Source organism: Onychostoma macrolepis, chromosome 16 (assembly GCF_012432095.1).
Source record: "Onychostoma macrolepis isolate SWU-2019 chromosome 16, ASM1243209v1, whole genome shotgun sequence".
NCBI classification, from domain to species: domain Eukaryota; kingdom Metazoa; phylum Chordata; class Actinopteri; order Cypriniformes; family Cyprinidae; genus Onychostoma; species Onychostoma macrolepis.
Window position 1 is genome coordinate 19,509,272 of NC_081170.1, and position 23,355 is coordinate 19,532,626.

The 23,355-nt window shown below is 37.7% G+C and overlaps 1 protein-coding gene across 9 annotated transcripts in view; it reads left to right on the plus strand.

Annotated features, from left to right (window-relative positions):
- Positions 1 to 23,355, plus strand: part of pou2f2b (POU class 2 homeobox 2b) — a 44,172-nt gene that overhangs the window by 15,934 nt on the left and 4,883 nt on the right. For 2 of the 9 annotated variants that reach the window (XM_058747870.1, XM_058747874.1), the window contains exons 2-16: positions 10,971 to 11,036; positions 11,252 to 11,286; positions 11,379 to 11,438; positions 11,680 to 11,790; positions 11,915 to 12,154; positions 12,286 to 12,391; positions 12,844 to 12,935; positions 16,098 to 16,235; positions 16,320 to 16,461; positions 16,963 to 17,111; positions 17,666 to 17,857; positions 18,304 to 18,352; positions 18,479 to 18,617; positions 18,807 to 18,869; positions 23,100 to 23,173. In XM_058747870.1, the coding sequence (XP_058603853.1) occupies positions 10,971 to 11,036; positions 11,252 to 11,286; positions 11,379 to 11,438; positions 11,680 to 11,790; positions 11,915 to 12,154; positions 12,286 to 12,391; positions 12,844 to 12,935; positions 16,098 to 16,235; positions 16,320 to 16,461; positions 16,963 to 17,111; positions 17,666 to 17,857; positions 18,304 to 18,352; positions 18,479 to 18,617; positions 18,807 to 18,869; positions 23,100 to 23,173 (1,656 nt within the window). Of the gene's footprint in view, positions 1 to 6,621; positions 6,792 to 10,970; positions 11,037 to 11,251; positions 11,287 to 11,378; positions 11,439 to 11,679; positions 11,791 to 11,914; positions 12,155 to 12,285; positions 12,392 to 12,843; positions 12,936 to 16,097; positions 16,236 to 16,319; positions 16,462 to 16,962; positions 17,112 to 17,665; positions 17,858 to 18,303; positions 18,353 to 18,478; positions 18,618 to 18,806; positions 18,870 to 23,099; positions 23,174 to 23,355 lie in introns of those variants that run through there. The other 7 variants (XM_058747872.1, XM_058747871.1, XM_058747877.1 and 4 more) reach the window with 7 other exon arrangements.

Genomic DNA, 23,355 nt, shown 5'->3' on the forward strand with positions numbered 1-23,355 from the left:
GACCCTACACACCTCCAATGATTTCAACCAACACATTTTCATGTGCTATTAAAAATATAGAAGATACGGAATAATAGTGGGTTGAAAGAATAAGAGGGATGTAGCACTTCATATATATTCGTAGGCTATTGAAATATTGATATATTTTCTTTGCTTTGTATCTCTGTTGACTCTTTCTTTATCAGATTATGTCTCCTCTCGCTTTCTCTCCTTCTTTCTCAGTCAAGCCTCAAGGATAGAAACCTTGAATTTGAATTTCAGAGGCAAAGAAAGAGAAAGAGGGGGGTAGGGTGGGGTTGTGCTCTTAGGGAGCGGTCGTTGAGAAAGTGCCTCTAATGGGCGTCTGTGCGCTCCCCCCTGCCTAGGGCCCCGATCGATACCGACTCAGAGCAATAAAGCTTTCCCCTGTCATCTCCACAGAATACAAAGCAGTATGGGGAGAGAGAGAGAACGAGAGAGAGAGAGATAGGTGAAAAGCTGTTCCGCTAGCCAGACCGATTTCCTACACCCCCAACACAACCCATCTACCCCCATCTAACAGCAGTAGAGCCCCTACCCCCTCTCGTTCCTTCTCTCCATCTCACAGTCCACCTCTCCTTTCCCCAAATGTAGCACGGGTCCCCTGTGCCGGCTCTGAGTAGGTTTTGATATCTCCTTGCGGTCGGGAGGAGAGAAATAAATAATGGCAGAAGAAACTCTTATTTTAGTTATTATCACAAACACAGAGACAAGGACGGATAGAGAGAGACAGCCAAGTGGGGCATAAAAAAGGAAAGGAAATTAAACAATAAAAGAGGTAAAAAAAAAAAAAAGCTGGCTGGAAATGGATGGATAGACAAAGAGAGAGAGAGAGAGAGAAAGAGTGAGAGATGTAGTTTAGGAAGTAAAATGGGATGAGAAGAGAACGAAGACGGGGAATGAAGTGATACAAAAAGGAGGGGGGCGGAAAGTGAAGGAGAAGGGGATTATGGGAGAGAGAAAGATGGATGTTGTGATAAAGATGGAGGGTGAGTGAGAATATTGATGACTAAGAATGACAGACAGGAGGCAAAATGAAGGGAAAAAACTGCGCAAGGAAAGGTGAAATGCAGGTTAAAGGTCAAATTATTCCTGAAATTGTAAATCAGTCAGTTTTAATCATAACTATAATACGGTAACTAGTGGAAAAGATAGAAACAGAGTTTCTGTGTGAGGATGGGGGATATCAAATAACGATGTGCAAAATCAAATATTAAAAATCAACTAGTGTGTGAGCTGCCTGTTTGACTGGTTTGGTTTAGGTTCACCTTATCTATCAAATATAAGACGGATTCTTGTGTTGAAAAACAATTAGCACTAAATGCACTAAAGCTAAAAAATCACATGAACGATTGTATATAAGAAAAAACCTAGGTAAACTAGTCAGCCTCACTAGTTGACCATCATGACCCGTCCTTCATGTCAAACCAAACGGTTCCTCATGAAAGTGACAGTGTAGGTGTGAACATGTCCGTGTTTGTCCTCCATCACCGTGCGCTTGTGCTTTTTCTGTGACAGCTCTAGAGTCGCTCCGTCATTACGCTGCTGTCAACCTAATAACATCTCTTCCTCATCTCTCAAAAACAACAGTTTCTGTGTGTATGTGTGTCTCATCTCTTTTGTTGTACCCTCACCCCTCCATCCTCCCCAATTCAATCCCTCATTTCTTCTTTTATTGGAAAAAGATGGGATGAATCCTTCATCTTCTCTCTTGTAATGCTCTTCTGTTATTATTCTGCAGCAGGGCTGGGCGAGATAGCTAAAAATATTATAGACGTAATTTTCAGGCTTTTGATATTATTTGATATATATATATATATATATATATATATATATATCAATTTTTATGTATTTGTTCCGAAATGGGTGTTTTTATTAATCTGAGGAATAGTAGTTTTCACAAAGAAGTCACTGTAGTCAATTAGATTCAAAATATTTAATGTCTAAAGGAAAAAAGTTAAAATATATGTTTTCATCATGGTTTTTCACAAAATTACGTTTTCTACATACAATTATGGGTAACGCTTTATTTTAAGGTGTCCTTGTTATGCATGTTACATGTACTTACTATTATAATAGATAAATTATGCATAATTACATGCAAGTAACCCTAAGCCAAAACCTAATCCTAACCCATAACCATATACATGTAGTTAATTAATATTACTCAGTACTTAAATGTATAATTACACTGTAACAAGGACACCTTAAAATAAAGTGTAACCCAATTATGTAAATATATAAAATATTACATAAAATATTTAATCACTTTAATTTTGTATCTATTTTATTTACTTTTTTATTATCTAGAGTACAGCAATAAACTGTAATATTATGAATATAACAAGTGATATTTAACAAATTCATATTAAATGAATAAAAAACATTAATAAATTAATAATAAATAAATAGTAAATATAAAATGTTCTTTTGTAGTGAATGTAATGCATAACAAAAATTACACAAATTAATCAGTTTTGAATGAAGCATCATGCATTTATTGAAACCGGTGAAAAAGTTTAAACCAGTTTGATTCAATATTGCACAAAATAAAAATCAGTTCAGTCCAGGCGGTCATTTGTAGCGACCAAGAGCATCGGATTGGTGGCACTTTTTCAGCTTACACACATTTCTTTCTACTTTCTACTCTTATCTTCCAAGTTTTTCATTTATTTTCTCATCTCTCTTCATCTCCCCCTGTCCTTTTCTTTCCCTGTGAGATTTTACTATCAATTCTCCCACTGTGCACTTCTTTTTCAAGTGGCCTGACTCTCTCCTGTATCCGTGTTCTTTCCCGTTCTGCGCCGTATGAATTCCTCTCAGCTCCCCTTATTTCCCCCTCTACCTTTCTGCACAGTAATAATGCTACTGATAGAAAGAGGCCCAAGTGTGTGTGTGCATGTGTGTGTGCGCGATTATTGTCGTGTCGGGAGTCAGAGGAATCGATCGATGCAGAAATATGAGGGTCTGTGTCAAAAACAATAACCACCTATTCCCCAGACACACACACTTTCTCACACACAGCTGCATTCACACACACCTATATTCGCCGAAATATTAAACATGCACACGTTCATTCAGGAAAAACGATACACAACCCTCACATTACAGGAAAAATGCTCCATTTCAGATAGGAAACTTATCAGCACAAGAGCCACTCTCCGTTTACCATTTCACTGTCTGTCACAGGGGTAAAAACATACACATAAGCACAGACAAACACACACACACACACACACACACACAAGAGACCTTTCGCTGCTGTTGCCTGGCAACGTAGGCCAGTGACCAATCACAGTACAGAGCAGTGTCCAGTGATGTCACAGCGTCTGCTGACCAGCAGGGAAGAAAGAGCGAAAGAAATGTCTGGAAACAATTTAAAAAGAGCATTTTCATCATTACGTTACAGGACGTGCTGATAGTTTAACAGCTGGAGGAGCGAGTGGGAAGTGGAGAGAATGGACAGTTGTGTTTATGGAGGTGAAGAGGTGGACACCTCAGCCTGGAATGAAGGACGGAAAGTAACTTTATCAGTATTAAAGACTAAGACACAGTTGTGTTGGACCAAACGCGATTGCATCTGCAGCGTGAAGAGCGTTCGCTGTGCGAAATAGTTAGTATCTAATCACTCACACCCATACACGCATACGGCTCCGAGCCGTGACAGCTGCAAGATTGATGGCTCTCTTGAGGCCTGTAGCTCACGCTCTTAAATGGACAGCTGATCAGATAAACATGGAGAGAAGGAGAGAGAGAGAGGAGCGGATCAAGAAACACACTCGATTTTAAAGATCATAATGGCATGTGTGCCGGTGGATCACGAGATGTTCCTGCTTGTTCATGCATCAGGCTGCAGGTCCTCACACAAGCTAAAAATGTTGTTTGCAATTATTATGAGGAAGCCCTGGAAATGGAAGTTGTGAGATGAGGGGCCAGCCAAATGGCCTGAGACCCCTGTGACATATGCAGACGTGTCTGTGCTGTGTGACCTCTGGGGTCATGAACTTTAACCCCAGCAGCCGCACAGCATACAGACAGGCTGTCGATGACCGTGAACCTGACGCTCTGCTCTCTTTGTGTGATACAAGTGCTCAAATTCTGCAGTATAACAAACGTCTGACTATTAAATAGTGAAGATGTGTAAGACAATATATGAAGAAAATACAAGTAAATAGAGAGAACTGTAACTAAATTAAGCTCTCGTATGCTCCTGTACAGGCATACAGATTAATGCAGACTAAAAACTAGACGTTATTTTTACATTTATTTTATGGTAGCATGACCAGTAAAGTTGAAACTTATCAATCAGTAGATTGGAGAGAAACTCTTCCTAACGTTCATTAGAAGTGGAGCGATGGCGCCTCCTCGTGTTAAACATACAGTACTGCAATCTCTTAAATCACTCATAGTTCCTGGACTTCGGCTTCACCTTTATTGTGAATCAGTGTAGCGGGCTGTGTCTAAAATTTTCCGAAGTAACTTACCAATTGGTTTGTTTAATACGCCCACATTCAGTATTAAACATTTTTGTATATTTGTAAATCTTGTTCTTGCTGCTGAAGTTCTCTAATTTCTGCTGAATTCACTTTAATCTCTTTGAAACTTTGAAACTTTGTCTGATAGCAAACTAACAATGATGAATCTTTAGGCATCTGCTAAAAATAGCTAATAATAATAATAATAATAAAATACATTTTTTTTTTAAATAAAAAATTTCAGATTGGAATGTTTTTACATCACTCCAACAACATTATCTTCACTCAACACCCTAAAACTTTTATCATAAGTATATAATATCATATTGTGTTTATATGTATGCTAAAATCTTCCTTTTATAGGAAAACCTTTTTTTTTTGTACACAGTATTAAGATAATTATATTAATTGTAATAATTTTTATATTAATACTATATCTTTATTTAATGTTCAGATTATTGTGATTCATTTTTTTTTTAATCCTTTAGTATTTATGAAGATGCAAATACTGGTGGGAAACTATATTACAAAATATAGCATCATTCAAATGTAACTGTTTCTTAAGGTTGATGAAACACGGTGCAACATTTTGAGCAATTTTGCTGTGCAACTTTTTTTAAACAGTGTTGCTTGGCCATTTTCCCATTGAGAATGGGTTACAAATTTCTATCTGGATTGGTCGTGGGCCCTGTGTCTCGCCTGGTTGTCCATTGCCTGGCAACATTGCTCAAAAAGTTGCCCAGTGTATCATCAGCCTAAAGCCCCGTTCACACCAAGAATCGTTCTCAATACTAAAGAATAGCAGAGTCCACACCACAACTATAACGATAAAGGCACAGAGAAACAATATCATTGGAATCACTTTCAGAATTATTTTTTCCAGCTGATGAACGATAAAAACATTGACAGCCAATCAGAATCAATCCTGCTGTCACAAGCTCGAGAATTTAAAGTGGTAGACGAGCCTATGCTTAGAATAAACAGACGATATCGTGTGGACTCTAATATAGTTATAGTTCCTTGTGTGAACGGAGCTTTAAAGGTGTTGTATAAAAGGCTTATGCATAAATCCTTCAGTACATAAATGCATAAATCCTTCAGATTTAGTACAATTTTTATTTTTATTTTTTATTTTTGTGATTTAAATTGGAGCAAATAGTGAAAAGTAGCCGATAAGGATCTTCAACACAAAAGAATCCCAGGATGCAGCTCTATTTTGTTGTTTTATAGCATTCAATAACTTTTAACAATTTTTCAGAATGTGTAAAATAATACAAATAAAATATAATAATAACAATTTGGTGTGCCCACGCTGTTCTCTGTAGTTTATTTTCAGTCATCGAGCAGTACAGCCTGTAATCCATCCCTGTTTCCTGCTTTAGACACATTAGAGTTTTATATCACAACACATACGGCTTGTTTTGCTTTCTCTGCTTTGTTTTGGGCTCCTATGGGGTGATTCATGCCCCAGTGTGGACGTGTGAGGTTGGAAAAAAAGTCGTGTGAGCAAGCGTCCTCATTCTGTATTTTCTGATGGAGGCTTGTGTTGATATACAGTAGAGATACGGCGTGAGACGGGTGTGCGAGAGAGGACTCGTGAGCTACTCTTTCCAGCAACCCCAGCACTTTCCAGCGGCACAACTCTCCCCCTCTTTTCACCTCTATCGCACCATCTGCTTATTCTTTCATCTCTTGCTCCTCTCTGCTGCCTTCCCACTCTCGACCTCTTTCATCCTCTGTCTCTTCACCTGACCCCACTCTTCAGCCCACCGATCGACAGCGCTTCACTTCCTCCTCCGTACACGCACCGTTCCTGCTCGTCTTCCTCAGCATTTCCTCCTCCAAACACGCATACATTCGCTCAATGAAATGACTTGTGACATACTTACGAGTGTAAAATACAGTCAACGTTGCGTTATGGTAAATGTGCCATGTCTACCCTGACCCGCTCCTTTCTTGCTCTCTCGGGGTCAGGAAGTGGGCAAAGAGGGGGCGGAGGTGTGGGTGAGTATAGCGTAGTGAGGAGGTGACGGAGGGAGGAGAGAAGGAGGAGTGGAGAGTTCACCCCCCCACTTGTTATCAGTTTGTTCCTCCTTCTTGGCCACTGACAGAGTCAAAGAGACGTGGAGAGAGTGAGACAGAGAAAGAGTGTATTCATGTGTTTGAGAGGAAGAGGACCTCACTGAACAACTGCACACATATTCATCAACATGACAAAGACCGGTCCTGTTGCATCCATGGACTACTCCCATATGTGGTTGCCAGGTATGTGTCTGGAGCATCTGGGGTGGTTGCCAGGTTGGTCTCTTTTTTTTTAGTTTTGAGTTGTATTGATGGATTCGTTAGAAATGCAGGGACGTTTGAGGTCATTGGACCAAGAAGGTTAGTGTAGAGAAACTGAAAGAAAGAGCTATGCAAAGTTACAGAAAGGCTGAAATTCCAAAATATGCGTCATGATTTTCGGAGTGTCTATTTTCTATAGAAATAGAGCGATTCGTTTTATGGTGCTTTTTTACGGAGAATTCAGATTTCCGTTCAGATTCAGATTCAGATTCAGATTTTTTTTTTTTTTTTTTCAAAGCACTGAAACTTTAAAAAAATATTTTGTGTTGATTATTTAAAAAATTTCAATTTATTTAATAAAAAATAAATAATTTTATTTGTTTAAATACATTTTAGAGCCATTATGAATGTTTTTCTAAGTATGTGCCCAGATTCATCCTGTTCATGTAGTCAGGTGATGTTTGTACATTGCAGTTTTCACATTTATATTTATTCAAGCTTCTTACAAATGGAATATGACAAGCGATACATCTTATGATTCACCTTTTCAGATGCCACCGAATTTTTGGTTTGAAATCTGGGCCAATGTAGGACATTCACCTTCATGTTCTCAGAGTTTTAGATCATTGTCCTGCTGAAGTTCAGCCTAGCAGACAGAGATATTTTCTTGCAGTATTTCCTTGCGTTTTGCAGCATCTATTTTTCCTTGTACTTTGATAAGATGTCCAGTGTCTGCTGATGAAAAACAAATCCACAGCATGACGCTTCCAACACCTTCTTCACCGTGAGGATGTTGGTTTTTGAAGTATGGCCAGTATTAAATTTTCACAACATATATAAATTTTCACAAGTTTTGGCCACAATTCTTTTCACACATTTTAGGAATATAGTGCTTTTTTGGCAGACCAAGTTTTTTTTTTTTTTTTTTTGGTTAATATTATTATTATTCATGACTGTTTTAGAGTAGTGGCGTAATTCTTGCATGCTCAGCTCTGACCTCTGTGGTTATTCTCATTAGACTCTTGCTGCCACAGTGAGGTTATGAAGTTTAGGGGGCATTTTTTTTCTAGCCAATCTCATGTTCTTATTGTAGAATTTGTAATTTAGTAAAATGTGAGAACTCACATATCACTAATGTTTTTATTTATTTATTTATTTATTTTTAACTAAGCACTGTAAATGAACTGGTGGTTTTCTGATTTCTGTTGTGAAATCCTCAAAACAATTAACATTTCTCTGCATTAATTTCAAAGGCACAATCATTAATTACAGTATTTTAAAACTAGACACCCAAAAGCTGTGTTTTTCTCTTCCTATATTCAGAGAGCTCAGCTTATCTGACTTTTAAGTGGTAAACAACAACATCAATTTGTGGTATTATGTGCATAAAATCTTCAGGTTATTACACTACCATTACGTATATCTTTTTTTTTTTTTTTTTTTGCAAATAAGCAATTTTCAGTAGTCAGGATGTAATGAAATTATATTTATCGACTGTCTGGAAGTGTATAAGGGAACCTCTGGGAAACCCAGTGTGAAGTTCTTCATGGGGTTTCCCCCTTCCTCAGCTCCCAACTGCAACTTTGACCTACAGCACAGCTGTCTGCAGCTCAACAGATGGATCACAGTACAGGAACTCTTGCCTTTAATAATGAAAATTAGTATATTGTGGAGTATAATGTTCTTTGTTAGTACAGTTTGTGTTTGCTATGAGAAGGAGTAAGAATGCTTCCTTGAGGAGCGTTGTCTTCACGTACTGTGAAGTTTCTAGCAGGTAGAAACCAAGTATTATATTCCTAAAGACAACTTGCATTATCATAACTGATTATCTGTCCTTTCAAACATTGTAAAATGGGAGAGAAGTCAGTAATCGGCAATCAGCAGAAGGAAGTCTACTGGAACCCAGACACCTTTCGATTATGAATATGTGTTTAAATACAAACAAACTGAGCTGAGCAAATTGAGATGTTAATTCATGCAGTGATGGAGATGGTGATCTGCGATCACCCTGATTCTTGTTATAAGAAAGCTCTTCATCTTTACACGTGGCATTGTGACGTAAAAATAAGTGAGTCGCACATGCAGGGATCCTGTAGCTCAATAAACACTCAATAGTAGTAGAACGTCCTAGAAAAAAAGCTAAACGCAAGCCACTTGTAAAAGAGGTTACATGGAACTGTCAAATCGAAAATAAAGCAGAATTAGGGATTGAGGTAAACATAGAAATAAGAGAGGAAACAAGTATTGCTGAAGGTGTGCAGGAAGTCTCTCTCCCTCAGAAATGTGGAGTAGTTTTTTGTCAATTAATATTGCATTACAATAATTTGGCTTGGAAACCATTTCCAGTATGTGCAGGTGGTGTAAGCATATTTATTTCAAATTTAAAAAAAGAATGGAGATCTTTGTAATACAGAAGTTATGAAATGGAGAAGTTCAAAATATATAAGAAACAGAACTGTGTGTGTCAGTTACTGTATAAAGACTGTATTTTATATAGCAGCACCTACATTCAAGCTTTTGTGCGCTTGTGTGTGTGTGTGTGTGTGTGTGAATGTGCATATTAATAGCTGGCCCGACAGTAAGGGTTTGGTTTAACACATTGTGTTTGGCCCAGCCTGAGGGGAAACAGAGAGGGAAGTGAGACATTAACACCAAAACCATCAGGCACTTTTTCATTTTAACTTCATATGAATGATGAACTGCACATTCACTTCATATAAAACCTTTTGTTCTAGATTCCATAATGCCAAACTGTGGTGGATGTATATCAAATGAATTATCATAGACTGCAAGGTGTCATGATTAATCCATGATTAAAAACAGCTTATTTTATTCAGATGAATTATGACAGCATACTCAAAATAGTCAGAACTTGTGTGTGACACAATCTGAAAATATTCTCAAACTTTCAGCCTGAGCTATCATAGCACCATTTTACCAGCAGGCCATTCTGTGGAAACCCTTATAGATACGGCCCGTTGGCTGACGGGCCTCGAGAGGGGCTTTCCTTCCCTTTGACTTCCTTTCACCAATCACTATCGCTGGACCCTGGATTTGATTGTCTGAGGAAGTTGGCAATTCTACAGCTTTTTGGTGGCTTTTTCATGAGTGACTCAGTTTATACGTGTGAAGTTGGTTTCCTGTGTAACTTTCTCTGGGATTATTACGACCACGTTTTTTTTTTAAAGTTGTACTGCCCCCTGGAGGAGTCAGATATTACTTATCAGTATCTGGTAAGGCTTCAATGTTTCAAGAATTAAATAGTTGGCAAGAATTAAATATAAATATTTGTGAAAGAGTGAGAAATGAAGGATGAGGCATAAGTTTTGAGGGGGAGATAGATAAAGAGGATAAGACGAGATAGTGGTATATGCAGGTGGGTGATATTATTAGTCAGTCGTTGGCTTTATTTGCATTTTTCACAAAAGGGAAGTGAGTGTGTTTCTATCTGTGTGTGTGTGTTTATGCATGTCTGTTTGAGAGCTTTTTTGGCTACAGAATTCATAACGCTGATGCTGTTATAGCTCCTCTGTATTGTAAAAAGTGCCACACAGATAAACCGAACTGCCTTGAATTTGTCAGAAACATACACAAGTTCAGCTGTGTGTTCTGACTTTTATGTAAAATATATGTATGAGCTACATAATTCAGTTGAGACCAGAACATTATAAATCTTATTTCTAAAAAATGGTATTATGATTCTTTAAAGATGTAAGATATTTCAAACAGATTTTGCTCTGTTTCTCACCGCTACAGGCTGGGACAGTCCCATGGGCTCGGTTACAGTTAAATTTGAAGTGACGCATCTGTGGTGACGTAATCATTATTAGTTGTTTGTTGGATTGAGCATGTTTCCAGTTGTGTGAGAATGGAGGAATCTAGACCTCTATATTTTTAGAATCAAAATGTTTGCATTTGTGTGTCCTTTTTATTCAAAATATAACATATTTGTGTTTGTTATACTTTCATTCATCATCATCATCATCAAAACTATTTAATAATATAATATATATATATATATATATATATATATATATATCTTGCTGTGCTATAGGATTGAACTGTTAAATCAGGGTGCAGGGATGCCAACTGTATGCAAACAATAATTCATTTGAACAAAATGTGTTAACAGAAATGCATCATCATGTAGCAAAAGCAGATGACTGACCTCATATCCCTCTCTCTTTTTCACAGATATCAGAATGTCAAAGCCAATAGAGGTTGAGAATCCAGCGGCAGACTCTCCAATGGAGAGCACAGGTATAAAACCACATTATCATTTTTATATGTCTGCAACAAGGCTCAACAAAAAAGAATTTTCTGCTCAGATATTTACTTGACATGATCACATTTCCAGCATATTTTTATGCGTTAACAACATTCTAAAGTTATGAAAAAATAAAAATAACTGTACTATCTTAATTTTAATTTACAAAATGAACAGAAATGTTGTCTTCTCTCATTGTGTTTGTCAGACTCAGAAAGAAATGGCTCAGATTCAAATAATCAGGTAAGTGACAGCCAGGTACCAGTGTTATATTTCATCTGAAAACAGCATGATAAAAAAAAAGAATCATATTTTCAATGTGTTCCCTCCAACAGGTTCAGCCGATGAAAATCAACCCTTTCTCTCTTTCTCCCACACTGAGCAGCAGCATCAAGGTGAGTGAATGTGTGTAAATGCATGTGACAGTTTGTGGTCTTTATTCCTGTTGTTAGTTTCGAAGACAGTTAAAAAGTTAGTCTTTTACAGTTTTTACAGATTATAGCTTTTTTCCACCTCATGAGTTGCTAGTATTTTATTAACCTCACTTGATCACCCTCATTTCAATACCCCCACTCACTGTGTCCCTTTTAGTAACACATGAATTATCATCAACGCTTCTCTATCACTATGTCTCAGACAAAGGTGGAGGATTGTGGTGAGATGTCTCCCGCTGCTGTACAAACTCCACCTGCTCAGACGGCCCTTCCCCACACACAGCTGATGCTAACGGGTGGTCAGCTCGCAGGGGTAAGACATGCACATATATGTTGTATATGTGGGTTCCTACGTGAGCTTGCTTGCTTTAGATGTGCTGTCTTTTCTAACTCTCATTTTCGCCACACTCCTTCTCTGCCGCTCTTTCTCTCTCTAGTTGACTGCACTTCTGCCAGCACAGCAACAGCTGCTCTTACAGCAGGCGCAGCTCCTCGCTGCAGCTGTGCAGCAGTCGCATGTGGCCCACGCGGCCAATCAACAGCAAGCCCAGCAGCAGGCAGTTCAGCCGCAGTCGCAGGGCCAATCGCAGAGCACACAGGAACAAACCGCCGCCCTTGTCCCACCGCCTCCTCCTCACCAGCTTCCTCTTTCTCAGCCAATCCAGCTCACTGCGCAGGTACAGCCAGCCAGCGCTGGGCAGCACACCTGAAATGTCTTGATATTGTTCCAGGAATCAGTGTTCTTCCTCTTTCAGTGAGAGTGAAACGGTCACATCCTTTCAGCATCTGTTTCTTTTCTCTCTTTCAGGACATTCAGCAGTTGTTACAGCTGCAGCAGTTAGTCCTCGTTCCAGGACACACTCTGCCTTCACCCGCACAGTTTCTTTTACCACAAACACAGCAAGGGCAGCAAGGTAGCTCATTTACTATTAGTATTCTCACGTCGCGTCCTAAATAAGTTTCTGACATCAGATCACCAGTTTGCCAATCACAAATATTGAATAAAAAATATTGTTTAATATGAATTAAACAATTAAACATTTGTTGTATGTCAGTTAACAACATTTCTAATTTACACCCATAAGAATTTATGGTAACACTTTATTTTAAGGTGTCCTTGTTACACGTTACATGTACTTAGTATTATAATAACATTAAATTATGCATAATTACATGCAAGTAACCCTAAGCCAAACCCTAACCATATAGTAAGTACATGTAGTTAATATTACTCAGTACTTAAATTTATTGCTTATTATTACTTTATTACATTGTAATTTTTCAAGACGTATGTAATGATTGGCTAAAAATTGTCTGATTTGATTTAATTGTAATGAATGTAATCGCATGGTTGTGTATGTTTCAGGGCTGCTATCAACGTCAAATCTAATTCCACTACCTCAGCAAAACCAAGGAAGCCTGCTGGCCGCTCCACACAGACTTAGTCTTCAAGCACAGGTACAATATCTGACAATAGTCTACAGTTCCCCAACGAGGTTACTTAAACAGTTTCCAAGGTGAACTTGGAAAGATATTTCTTTGTTAAATGTATAAAAAAAACATACAGCAGAATAAAATAAGTGATTACTTAAATGTATGACATTTTCAGTTCCCTTTTTGAAAAAGGGAAACAGTATTGTTTATGAACTTTTAATTTTGTGTGTCTGACAGCTGTAGTAAGACTTGGGTGAATAAGATGTTTGTTTGTTTTTTTGTTTTTTTTAAACAGCACTTTTATAGAGTGGGGGAACTATGACGTCACTCTGTAGGCGGATCGGCGGTTAGCATGAAACTGGTTCCTCGACAAAAAGCCAATAGGATTTTCCCATAGGCTTTTGGATTATCGCAAAAAATAAGCTCTGTGTTCAACCATAGTTCATGAAACTTACACGTTTTGTCCATCAAGATAATCTAGACAAGATGATATAACTTTGACGAATTTTGAAGTCTAAATAAAAGCGCCAGAACTGAAAAGCTAAACTTAGGCTATAAACGAACTACAGCACCACGGTCGCTCGCCTTCAGCGTCACCACCAGCTCCCGACAACTGTTTCAAACTTATTTTTAACATGTTCAGTGAAGGATTTACTCTGTATATGAATTTTAATCCACACTACAGGAACCGTTTCATGAATAAATACAAAACTAGAGACAAACTAAAACTGAAATGAGACACAGTAATAAATAGTATAGTGAATAAATGAAATAATCATAACTAAAGGACATTTAAAGCACGTATTTCTGTACATTTCGAAATAAGGTGCATTAAAAGTCAATAAATCCTTGATTAATATGAATATTTTAATTAAAAACGTATCCCCGCGTATTTAAATAACAGCAGAGTGAGCGAGTTTTTGGATACGGTAAGATTAAACTTATTTAGTGAACAAAGTACCACATTTCAGCTCTCATTTTGTTAGGATTGGTACACAAAATGTTATTTTATCCGTGCTTCAAGGAAATCCTCAATCTATGTTTTCTAACCGCTTCATGTGTCTGCAACCATTTAATTTTTACGTGCCTTTAAGCAATATGCATCATTAAAGTTTAACTTTCACCACGTTAAGCCGGCAAATGTGGTGTTTACATGTAATAATCGTAATATGCGTTTACCTTATGTTGCGTGTCAGTAAAGCAATAAAACAAGCATCTTCCCTCTGAAAACGTTGCATTTCGGGGCAAAGCAAAAAAAAAAAAAAACATCGAACAACAATATAAAATGCTGTAAACTATTCATTGGTTATCCTAAAATTAATTGAATTACAAATTATACTACAACTGGAAAATACTGTATATTGATAAACTGTTCAGCGTGATGACGTTTAATGTCTCCGACAGCGCCTGTAGTCCCATTTAGCAACTTGTTAGCAACCGTCTTTTTTAAGAAACATAACAGCTTAAAAAAATCATGAGTGTGGTGTAACTGGTGTGTTTTATGTCGTAGAATAAAACGTGAAAGTATCTTGAGCCTGTGTGAACCACGGACCTTATTTTAGGGATTTAACCAAAATCCCATTCAAAAAACCAATTGACTCTGGGACATTGGAACCGGAAGCGCTAAAATGCACTCGCATCCGGGTTTTCGCCTACAAAGTGACATCATAGTTCCCCCACTCTATTCAGCAGAGACACAATAAATTGTCAATAAGTGTCAAAAAAGTGACAGTAAAGAATGATAGATTGTTACAAGTGATTTTTGTTTTAAATAAATGCTGTTCTTTTGAGCTTTTTAGTCTTCAAAGAATGCTGAAAAAAGCATTACTTAAGCATAATAAGTAGTAATATGAACTGTTTTCAACATTGATGTTGCTTGAGCACCAAATCAACATGATTTCTGAATGGTCATATGACATTGATGACTGGAGTAAAGACTACTGAAAATTCAGCAGTTTCGTCATTACAGGAATGTATTAAGATAGAAAACATTATTACAATATTTCTGTTTTTGTAGTATTTTAATTAGGGCTGTCAATCGATTCAAATATTTAATCGTGATTAATCGCATGAGTGTCACGAGTTAACTCGTGATTAATCGCAACTCGATCGCACATTTTTATCTGTTCTAAATGAATACTTTTCAAGTTTTTAAAACTCTAATCAACATGGACATGAACAAATATGGATGCTTTATGCAAATGTATGTTTATTATTATTGAAACCATATTCAACATAGAGCATGAAGACTAGAAATGTTTCAAAGGTCATAGATATTTTTTAAATAACTTGTTCATGTCTATTAGACACATGAAAAAAAGAACATAGAAATGCCAGGTTCCCATTACTTCTCTTTCTTTGCACAGCAATTTACTTACACAAGCCTGTTTACATTATTTGCAGGACAGGGCAGCTCACTTCTTCTGAACATGCTAAATGTACATTTATTATTTATTATTATATTTGTTTGCCTCTCTGTGCCCACATACTGTAATTTGATGCAGCCAAATTCTCATTTCATTGTTATATTTTACTGTTTCTGTAGTCAGACAACCAAATTAATATCAAATAGTGACTGAAACGTGACCAATTAAGACTACATAACCAGCTCCCCCTTCCAAGATGTTAATCTGCACAAAAATCCTGATTTATATTCGAGTCTTAGTCTGATGAAATCAAATACACATAAGATAAAGACAATAGCTGTGCTGTGATTTCGGCTATACTTGCATGTAAAACTAGAGAAGCAACATAATATCTGCTTTAACTAAAAGCGCTGCTCCTCTCCGCCGCTCGCTGATCAGAGCAGACGCAAAACCTTGTGGTAGTGCCACAGTACCGGCGAGTCTCAGAAACTAAATAAGGTTTGTCCAATTATGTGTTATGTATTGTTGCTAGGCACCTTTTTGAAAAAAGTCGCTGAATCTGAAATTGGCAACACTGTGCATCTCCATTTCTCCAACTACGGGCAAGGCAACGGGTCAAACAGAAAATGTGCACTGCATTAATCGCGCGTTAATAAAATGAATGCCGTTAAAATGATAATTTGAATCATATAAATGCAACCTCAGTGAGCATATCGTTTCTTTAAAAACAAAAAGCTTTTGAACAGTGGTGTGTGTGCTTTCATATTTCCATCTGACACTCACGTTTGAGTCTTGTATGTGTGTGTCTGGTTTGTGGCAGAGGGAGAAGGTTGCAGAGAGCAGCCTGAACACAGTGACTTCGGTGACCGCTCATCCCGAGGAGCCCAGTGATCTGGAGGAACTGGAGCAATTTGCCCGCACATTCAAACAGAGAAGGATCAAACTGGGCTTCACACAGGTACACACACATAAGCACACACGCACACTCAGAAGATTTGCGTTTGCCTGTATAGTAATGTTTGATTTCTGTTTCCCTCTACAGGGTGATGTGGGATTGGCCATGGGGAAGCTCTATGGGAACGATTTCAGTCAGACCACCATCTCTCGATTTGAGGCGCTCAATCTCAGCTTCAAGAACATGTGCAAACTCAAACCTCTACTGGAGAAGTGGCTGAATGACGCAGGTAACCATCACAAACAGCTGCATTAGACGTTACAGCTGTCAATCAAACCTAGTGCTTAAAGGAACAGTCCACCCAATTCTGAAAATCTTCATTTTGTTCCAAACCTGGATGACTTTCTTTCTTCACAAAAGATATTTAGAAGAATGTTGGCAGCTAAACAGTTTCAATTCCTATTGACTTAAGTTTTTAAGTCTTAAGTATTTTTTGTTCATACAATGGAAGCCATGTTCCACAGAAAAAAGAATGTTATACAGGTTTAGAACGACATGAGGGTGAATAAATTATGACAGAATTTAAATTTTTGGGTGAACTATTCCTTTAACTTTCTTTCAGTCTCAAAAACATGTTCATGTACATACATTAAAACTACAGTTTAAGTGCCATTTAAGTTACATCATTATTAAAAAATAAAATGTAAAACAATGTGATATGGCAGTAGGCTATATAAAACATTTTGCGGTTGAAATAGTAAACATAAAATGTTTTTAATGGTTTACTTAGAAACGATGTCGATGGACAGCACCCTGCCAAGTCCCAGTTCTCTTTCTTCTCCCTCGCTGGGGTTTGAGGGCCTGCCTGGCCGCCGTAGGAAGAAACGCACCAGCATTGAGACCAACATCCGCATCGCTCTGGAACGCAGCTTCATCACGGTCAGAACACATTTTTACAAATCCATTGCACAACATATATTAAGGGTTGGATTTTATTTGTTTCCAAAAGAAGTCTGTCATGCTCACCAAGGCTGCATTTGTTTGGTTATAAATGCAGTATAAACAGTAATATTATTAAATGTTATTACAATATAAAACAACAAATTTTCATTTTAATATTTTATAACAACTCCAGTGATCAGTGTCACATGATTCTTCAGAAATCAATATGTTGATTTGGTGCTCAAGAAACATTTGTTATCACAGTTTAAATAGTTTAATATATTTGTAGAAACTGTGATGCATTTTTTTTTCAGGATTATTTGATTGATAGAAATTTTAAAAGAACAGCATTTAATTAAAATAAAAATGTTTTGTTACTGTCACTTTTTGACCCTTTTTTCAGTTCAATGCATCCTTGCTGAATATAAAGTATTAATTTCTGTTAACTTCTGACCCCAAACTTTGAAGTGGTAGTAGATAACTAAATACTTCCGAAATTAATGTACTCAAATGATCCCATCCTAAACCACGGTTCTGTTTTCTGCATTCAGAACCAGAAGCCTACCTCAGAGGAGATCCTGCTCATCTCTGAAAAGCTCAACATGGAGAAGGAGGTGATCCGCGTCTGGTTCTGCAACCGCCGGCAGAAAGAGAAACGTATTAACCCCTCCAGTGCCACCCCTCCCTTGCCCAGCCAACCCCAGCCCACCTCGCACAAACCCCCCTGCTACAGCCCGCACATGGTACGACCCGGCTTGCTCCCTTGGCCCATACCCCTGTCTCCAGCCACCCTGTGCCACAACACTACTAGTTTCTCCTGCATGAGCAGATAATAATAATCATTCCCATAATGGTACACATATCATTCACTCCTGAATGTGGTTTCACCCCACCCTGCATTGCTTTGCATTTTAATGTGTAATAATTCATATCTTCATAGCCAACTAGTTCACTGTCATTGTTATAATACTATAGGAGGATTCAGCCTCTGTTACTAACTCTTTAGGAGGAATATTACATGTTTTCACTTTCAAACTTTTTTGCTCAATAATTTTGTAGCTGAGTAACTTAAATTCACACACAGAGCACAAGCCTTCTACCACCCTATTTCCTTTTTCACCCTCCATTACTCTCTGTCCGTCATGTTTCCCTTTTGACCTGTGACATCATATCCGCGTCTTCCTTACAGATGCCCAGTCAGGGACTATCGCAGACAGTGAGCAGTCTCGGTACAGCAGGTAGGGCACAGAAGTGGACATCTTCTGATCAGAGATACATATAATTATATAATATATATATATATATATATATATATATATATATATATGATGGATGCTCTATCTCTTATTATTTCCCTCTGTCAGTGACCACTATGTCATCAGTTTGCCCTTTGACCCCAAGCGGACCCTCCTTAAGCTCTGCACCATCTCCTGTATCCCCGCCTCCCCGCAGTGATGCCAGCCCCGCCCCTCCGACTCACAGTACACTAAGTCTGAACACAGGGTGAGCTGATTTCTGTCTCTCTCTCTCTCACACACACACACACACACACACACACACACATATATCCACATCCACTCAGCACATACTCATCACCTTTTACTCCCTGTGGCTCAGCAAATGTAAGTAACTGCAGTGTTTGTGTGTGTGTGTGCAAATGTATTTTTGTGTGTGTGGTTTTGTCATCCACAGCTCATGGTATAAAAAGAATGGTGACGTTTCTAACTACATCAATGACTTTGCTGCACATTTGAGGTGAATACAACCAGCAGAGTCTGTGTTCTTACACACACACACACGTTTGTTTTTGTGAATTGTGGGGACTCTCCACAGGTGTAATGGTTTTTATACTGTACAAACCGTATTTTCCATCACCCTACACCTAAACCTACCCGTAACAGGAAACTTTGTGCATTTTTACTTTCTCAAAAAAACTCACTCTGTATGATTTATAAGCTTTTTGTAAAATGGGGACATGGGGTAATGTCCTCGTAAGTCACCTTCTCCTTGTGTCCTCACCCCGCACACACACACACACACACACACACACACACACACACACACAAATATAAAATTCACACACAAACACTCAAATAAACTTATTTGTCATTGTCAATTATAGGAAAATGTGGATTAGGGCATAAGGTGAATTCTGGCAAATTGACTGTTTTTGACATTGAGACAACTTTATTTGACTAGATACACAGTTATATTACTATCAATTAAATATGATATATTAATTATTGGTACAGAATTTATTATAATTAATGATATTGTAAATACATGTAAATATTACCTTGATCAATTTTATATATATACACTACAATTCAAGAATTTGGTGTTGCCAAGATTGGAAAAAAAAAAAATAAAAAAAATAAAATAACTCACCAAGGCTGTATTAATCAGAAATATAGTTATATTGTAAAGCATTATTACAATTTAAAATAAATGTTTTCTATTATATTTTTTAATGTTTTAATGTCATTTATTCCTGTGTTGTCATTACTCCAAAGTTCAAGAAAACAGCATTTATCTGATAGAACCTTTTTTAACGCAGTGAAAAAATAGATTTACTGTCACTTTCATGCATCAATTAAATTCGTATTTGTTGAATAAAAGTATAAATTTCTTTAAAAAAAGTTACTGACCTCAAACTTTTTAAACAGTACTATGTACACACTCACATAGGGGTGTAAATCAGATGGTTCGTCACGATACGATACGATATCGATTCTCATACCCAGCGATACGATATTTGCCGATACCTCAAAAAATTCTATGATACGATTACGATTCAATTCGTTACAGGAGTATATCGATCGATATTTCGATATTATATAGCTATTTTAAACAACCATCTACATTTTTAATTAACTCACAAATGCAACCAAAATATATAACATGAACATTTATCTGAAATTTTCACATCCTGTACCTCAATTAGAACATTCACAACAAATAAATAGGCCTATACACTTTTTTTTTTTTTTTTGTTTTTACAATAAAGAAAATAAACAATTGGAAAAAACAATTCTGGCTGCTATGGGCTCAGTGCTAAAAATCTTTTCTACAGATAACCAAATTACAAGCAATAGCAGAAAATAAATACAATAGAACAAAGACACAAGTTCAATAAACAGTGCTTTTCAGGTTTTTCTGCTCAGTCTTAAAGAAATGCTCAGGTATGCTACAGAAATGTAATAATCAAATGTAAAATAACTGCATAGTCTTTACAGTATAAATGAAATATAGATTAATCATTTTTGATGTTACAAAGGTTATTTAGTCAGGAGCAGCGAGCACTTGTATTTTTCTTTGACAGCGTTTGCTTTCACTTTAAGAACGAAAGCACGGATTTAATATACTAGGCTACTGATACACATGCGTTTTCTTTCTCAACTGTTTATGTTAAGACATATGCCTAACCAACTGTGTTTACTAGGATATTCACCAAAACACACATTTTGATGTAATTTTGTCTGTATTTATTCATCCATGCACAAAAAACAAACGGAAGAGAGCTCAATTTAGTACTTGCGCGGTGTAGACTCGGCAGTCTGTGTATGTGCACTTCAGATGTGTGCGCAGAAAACTTCTCACACAGCGCTCGACTGCTCCGCAAACAATCCCGAGCGTCTGTTATGCTCGCCTTGTGCCTTCGGGCAGTCCTTACATCGAGTCCTGATACGTGAGTTTGAACGAGAATGCACACGTTGGCGGTAATGCATAGACGGACATTATATTTGAAAATGTGTACAGTGCCAAAATAAAGGTGCTTAATTATACTATAGAGATTGATATTTTACGCGTGGCATCGATGCATCGTATCGTCAGACATCATATCGATGTATCGATCCATATCGATGAATTGTTACACCCCTACACACACACACACACACACACATAAATAGAGAAAATATTAATTTAAATACAAATATTACCGTAATTTTAAATTATACATTTATTTTGATACTATATATATATATATATATATATATATATATATATACAGTGAGGAAAATAAGTATTTGAACACCCTGCTATTTTGCAAGTTCTCTCACTTAGAAATCATGGAGGGGTCTGAAATTGTCATCGTAGGTGCATGTCCACTGTGAGAGACATAATCTAAAAAAAAAAAATCCAGAAATCACAATGTATGATTTTTAACTATTTATTTGTATGATACAGCTGCAAATAAGTATTTGAACACCTGTCTATCAGCTAGAATTCTGACCCTCAAAGACCTGTTAGTCTGCCTTTAAAATGTCCACCTCCACTCCATTTATTATCCTAAATTAGATGCACCTGTTTGAGGTCGTTAGCTGCATAAAGACACCTGTCCACCCCATACAATCAGTAAGAATCCAACTACTAACATGGCTAAGACCAAAGAGCTGTCCAAAGACACTAGAGACAAAATTGTACACCTCCACAAGGCTGGAAAGGGCTACGGGAAATTGCCAAGCAGCTTGGTGAAAAAGGTCCACTGTTGGAGCAATCATTAGAAAATGGAAGAAGCTAAACATGACTGTCAATCTCCTCGGACTGGGGCTCCATGCAAGATCTCACCTCGTGGGGTCTCAATGATCCTAAGAAAGGTGAGAAATCAGCCCAGAACTACACGGGAGGAGCTGGTCAATGACCTGAAAAGAGCTGGGACCACCGCTTCCAAGGTTACTGTTGGTAATACACTAAGACGCCATGGTTTGAAATCATGCATGGCACGGAAGGTTCCCCTGCTTAAACCAGCACATGTCCAGGCCTGACTTAAGTTTGCCAATGACCATTTGGATGATCCAGAGGAGTCATGGGAGAAAGTCATGTGGTCAGATGAGACCAAAATAGAACTTTTGGTCATAATTCCACTAAACGTGTTTGGAGGAAGAAGAATGATGAGTACCATCCCAAGAACACCATCCCTACTGTGAAGCATGGGGTGGTAGCATCATGCTTTGGGGGTGTTTTTCTGCACATGGGACAGGGCGACTGCACTGTATTAAGGAGAGGATGACCGGGGCCATGTATTGAGAGATTTTGGGGAACAACCTCCTTCCCTCAGTTAGAGCATTGAAGATGGGTCGAGGCTGGGTCTTCCAACATGACAATGACCAAGCACACAGCCAGGATAACCAAGGAGTGGCTCTGTAAGAAGCATATCAAGGTTCTGGCGTGGCCTAGCCAGTCTCCAGACCTAAACCCAATAGAGAATCTTTGGAGGAGCTCAAACTCCGTGTTTCTCAGCGACAGGCCAGAAACCTGACTGATCTAGAGAAGATCTGTGTGGAGGTGGGCCAAAATCCCTCCTGCAGTGTGTGCAAACCTGGTGAAAACTACAGGAAACGTTTGACCTCTGTAATTGCAAACAAAGGCTACTGTACCAAATATTAACATTGATTTTCTCAGGTGTTCAAATACTTATTTGCAGCTGTATCATACAAATAAATAGTTAAAAATCATACATTGTGATTTCTGGATTTTTTTTTAGATTATGTCTCTCACAGTGGACATGCACCTCGATGACAATTTCAGACCCCTCCATGATTTCTAAGTGGGAGAACTTGCAAAATAGCAGGGTGTTCAAATACTTATTTTCCTCACTGTGTATATGTGTGTGTGTGTGTATATATATATATATATATATATATATATATATATATATATATATATATATATATATATATTGTTGTTGTTTTTACATTTATTAATTTTTAAGTGCTGACATTTTTTGTGTATTTGTTCAAAAGATTTGGTCAAATCACACGACATATTAGCATAAGGGTTGTTACGGACTGATGCCTCACTGAGGTCTGCTGGTGTGTAGCCTGCACTGTATTAAAAGAAAAGCTGTATTTACTCTGCAAAGACTTGTTTTCTTGCACTGTTTTTCTAGCTCTTAACTATGCTTCTAAATGTTTTCTTTTTTCCCCTTCCTCTTCCCTGTATTCCTTTCTGTTTGTGGGTTGGTTATTTGTTTGTGTGACTCAGGAATACGATGAGGGGAGTTAACACAGGAATGAACCAAGCTCTTCTTGGCAGCAACCCACTTGCTACTATCCAAGGTTTGTGCGAAAGGGAGGGCGAGAGAGACTAATGACTCTGCCACCTCAAATCAGTCATGTGTTACTGTGTCCTCTCTGTTTGAGTGTTTGTTTACATCTTTTCACTCCTTTTCTCCCCTTTTCACATCTGCTCATCCGTTCACATGGTACTAGTACATCCTGTTTAATGCGTAACGTCAGTT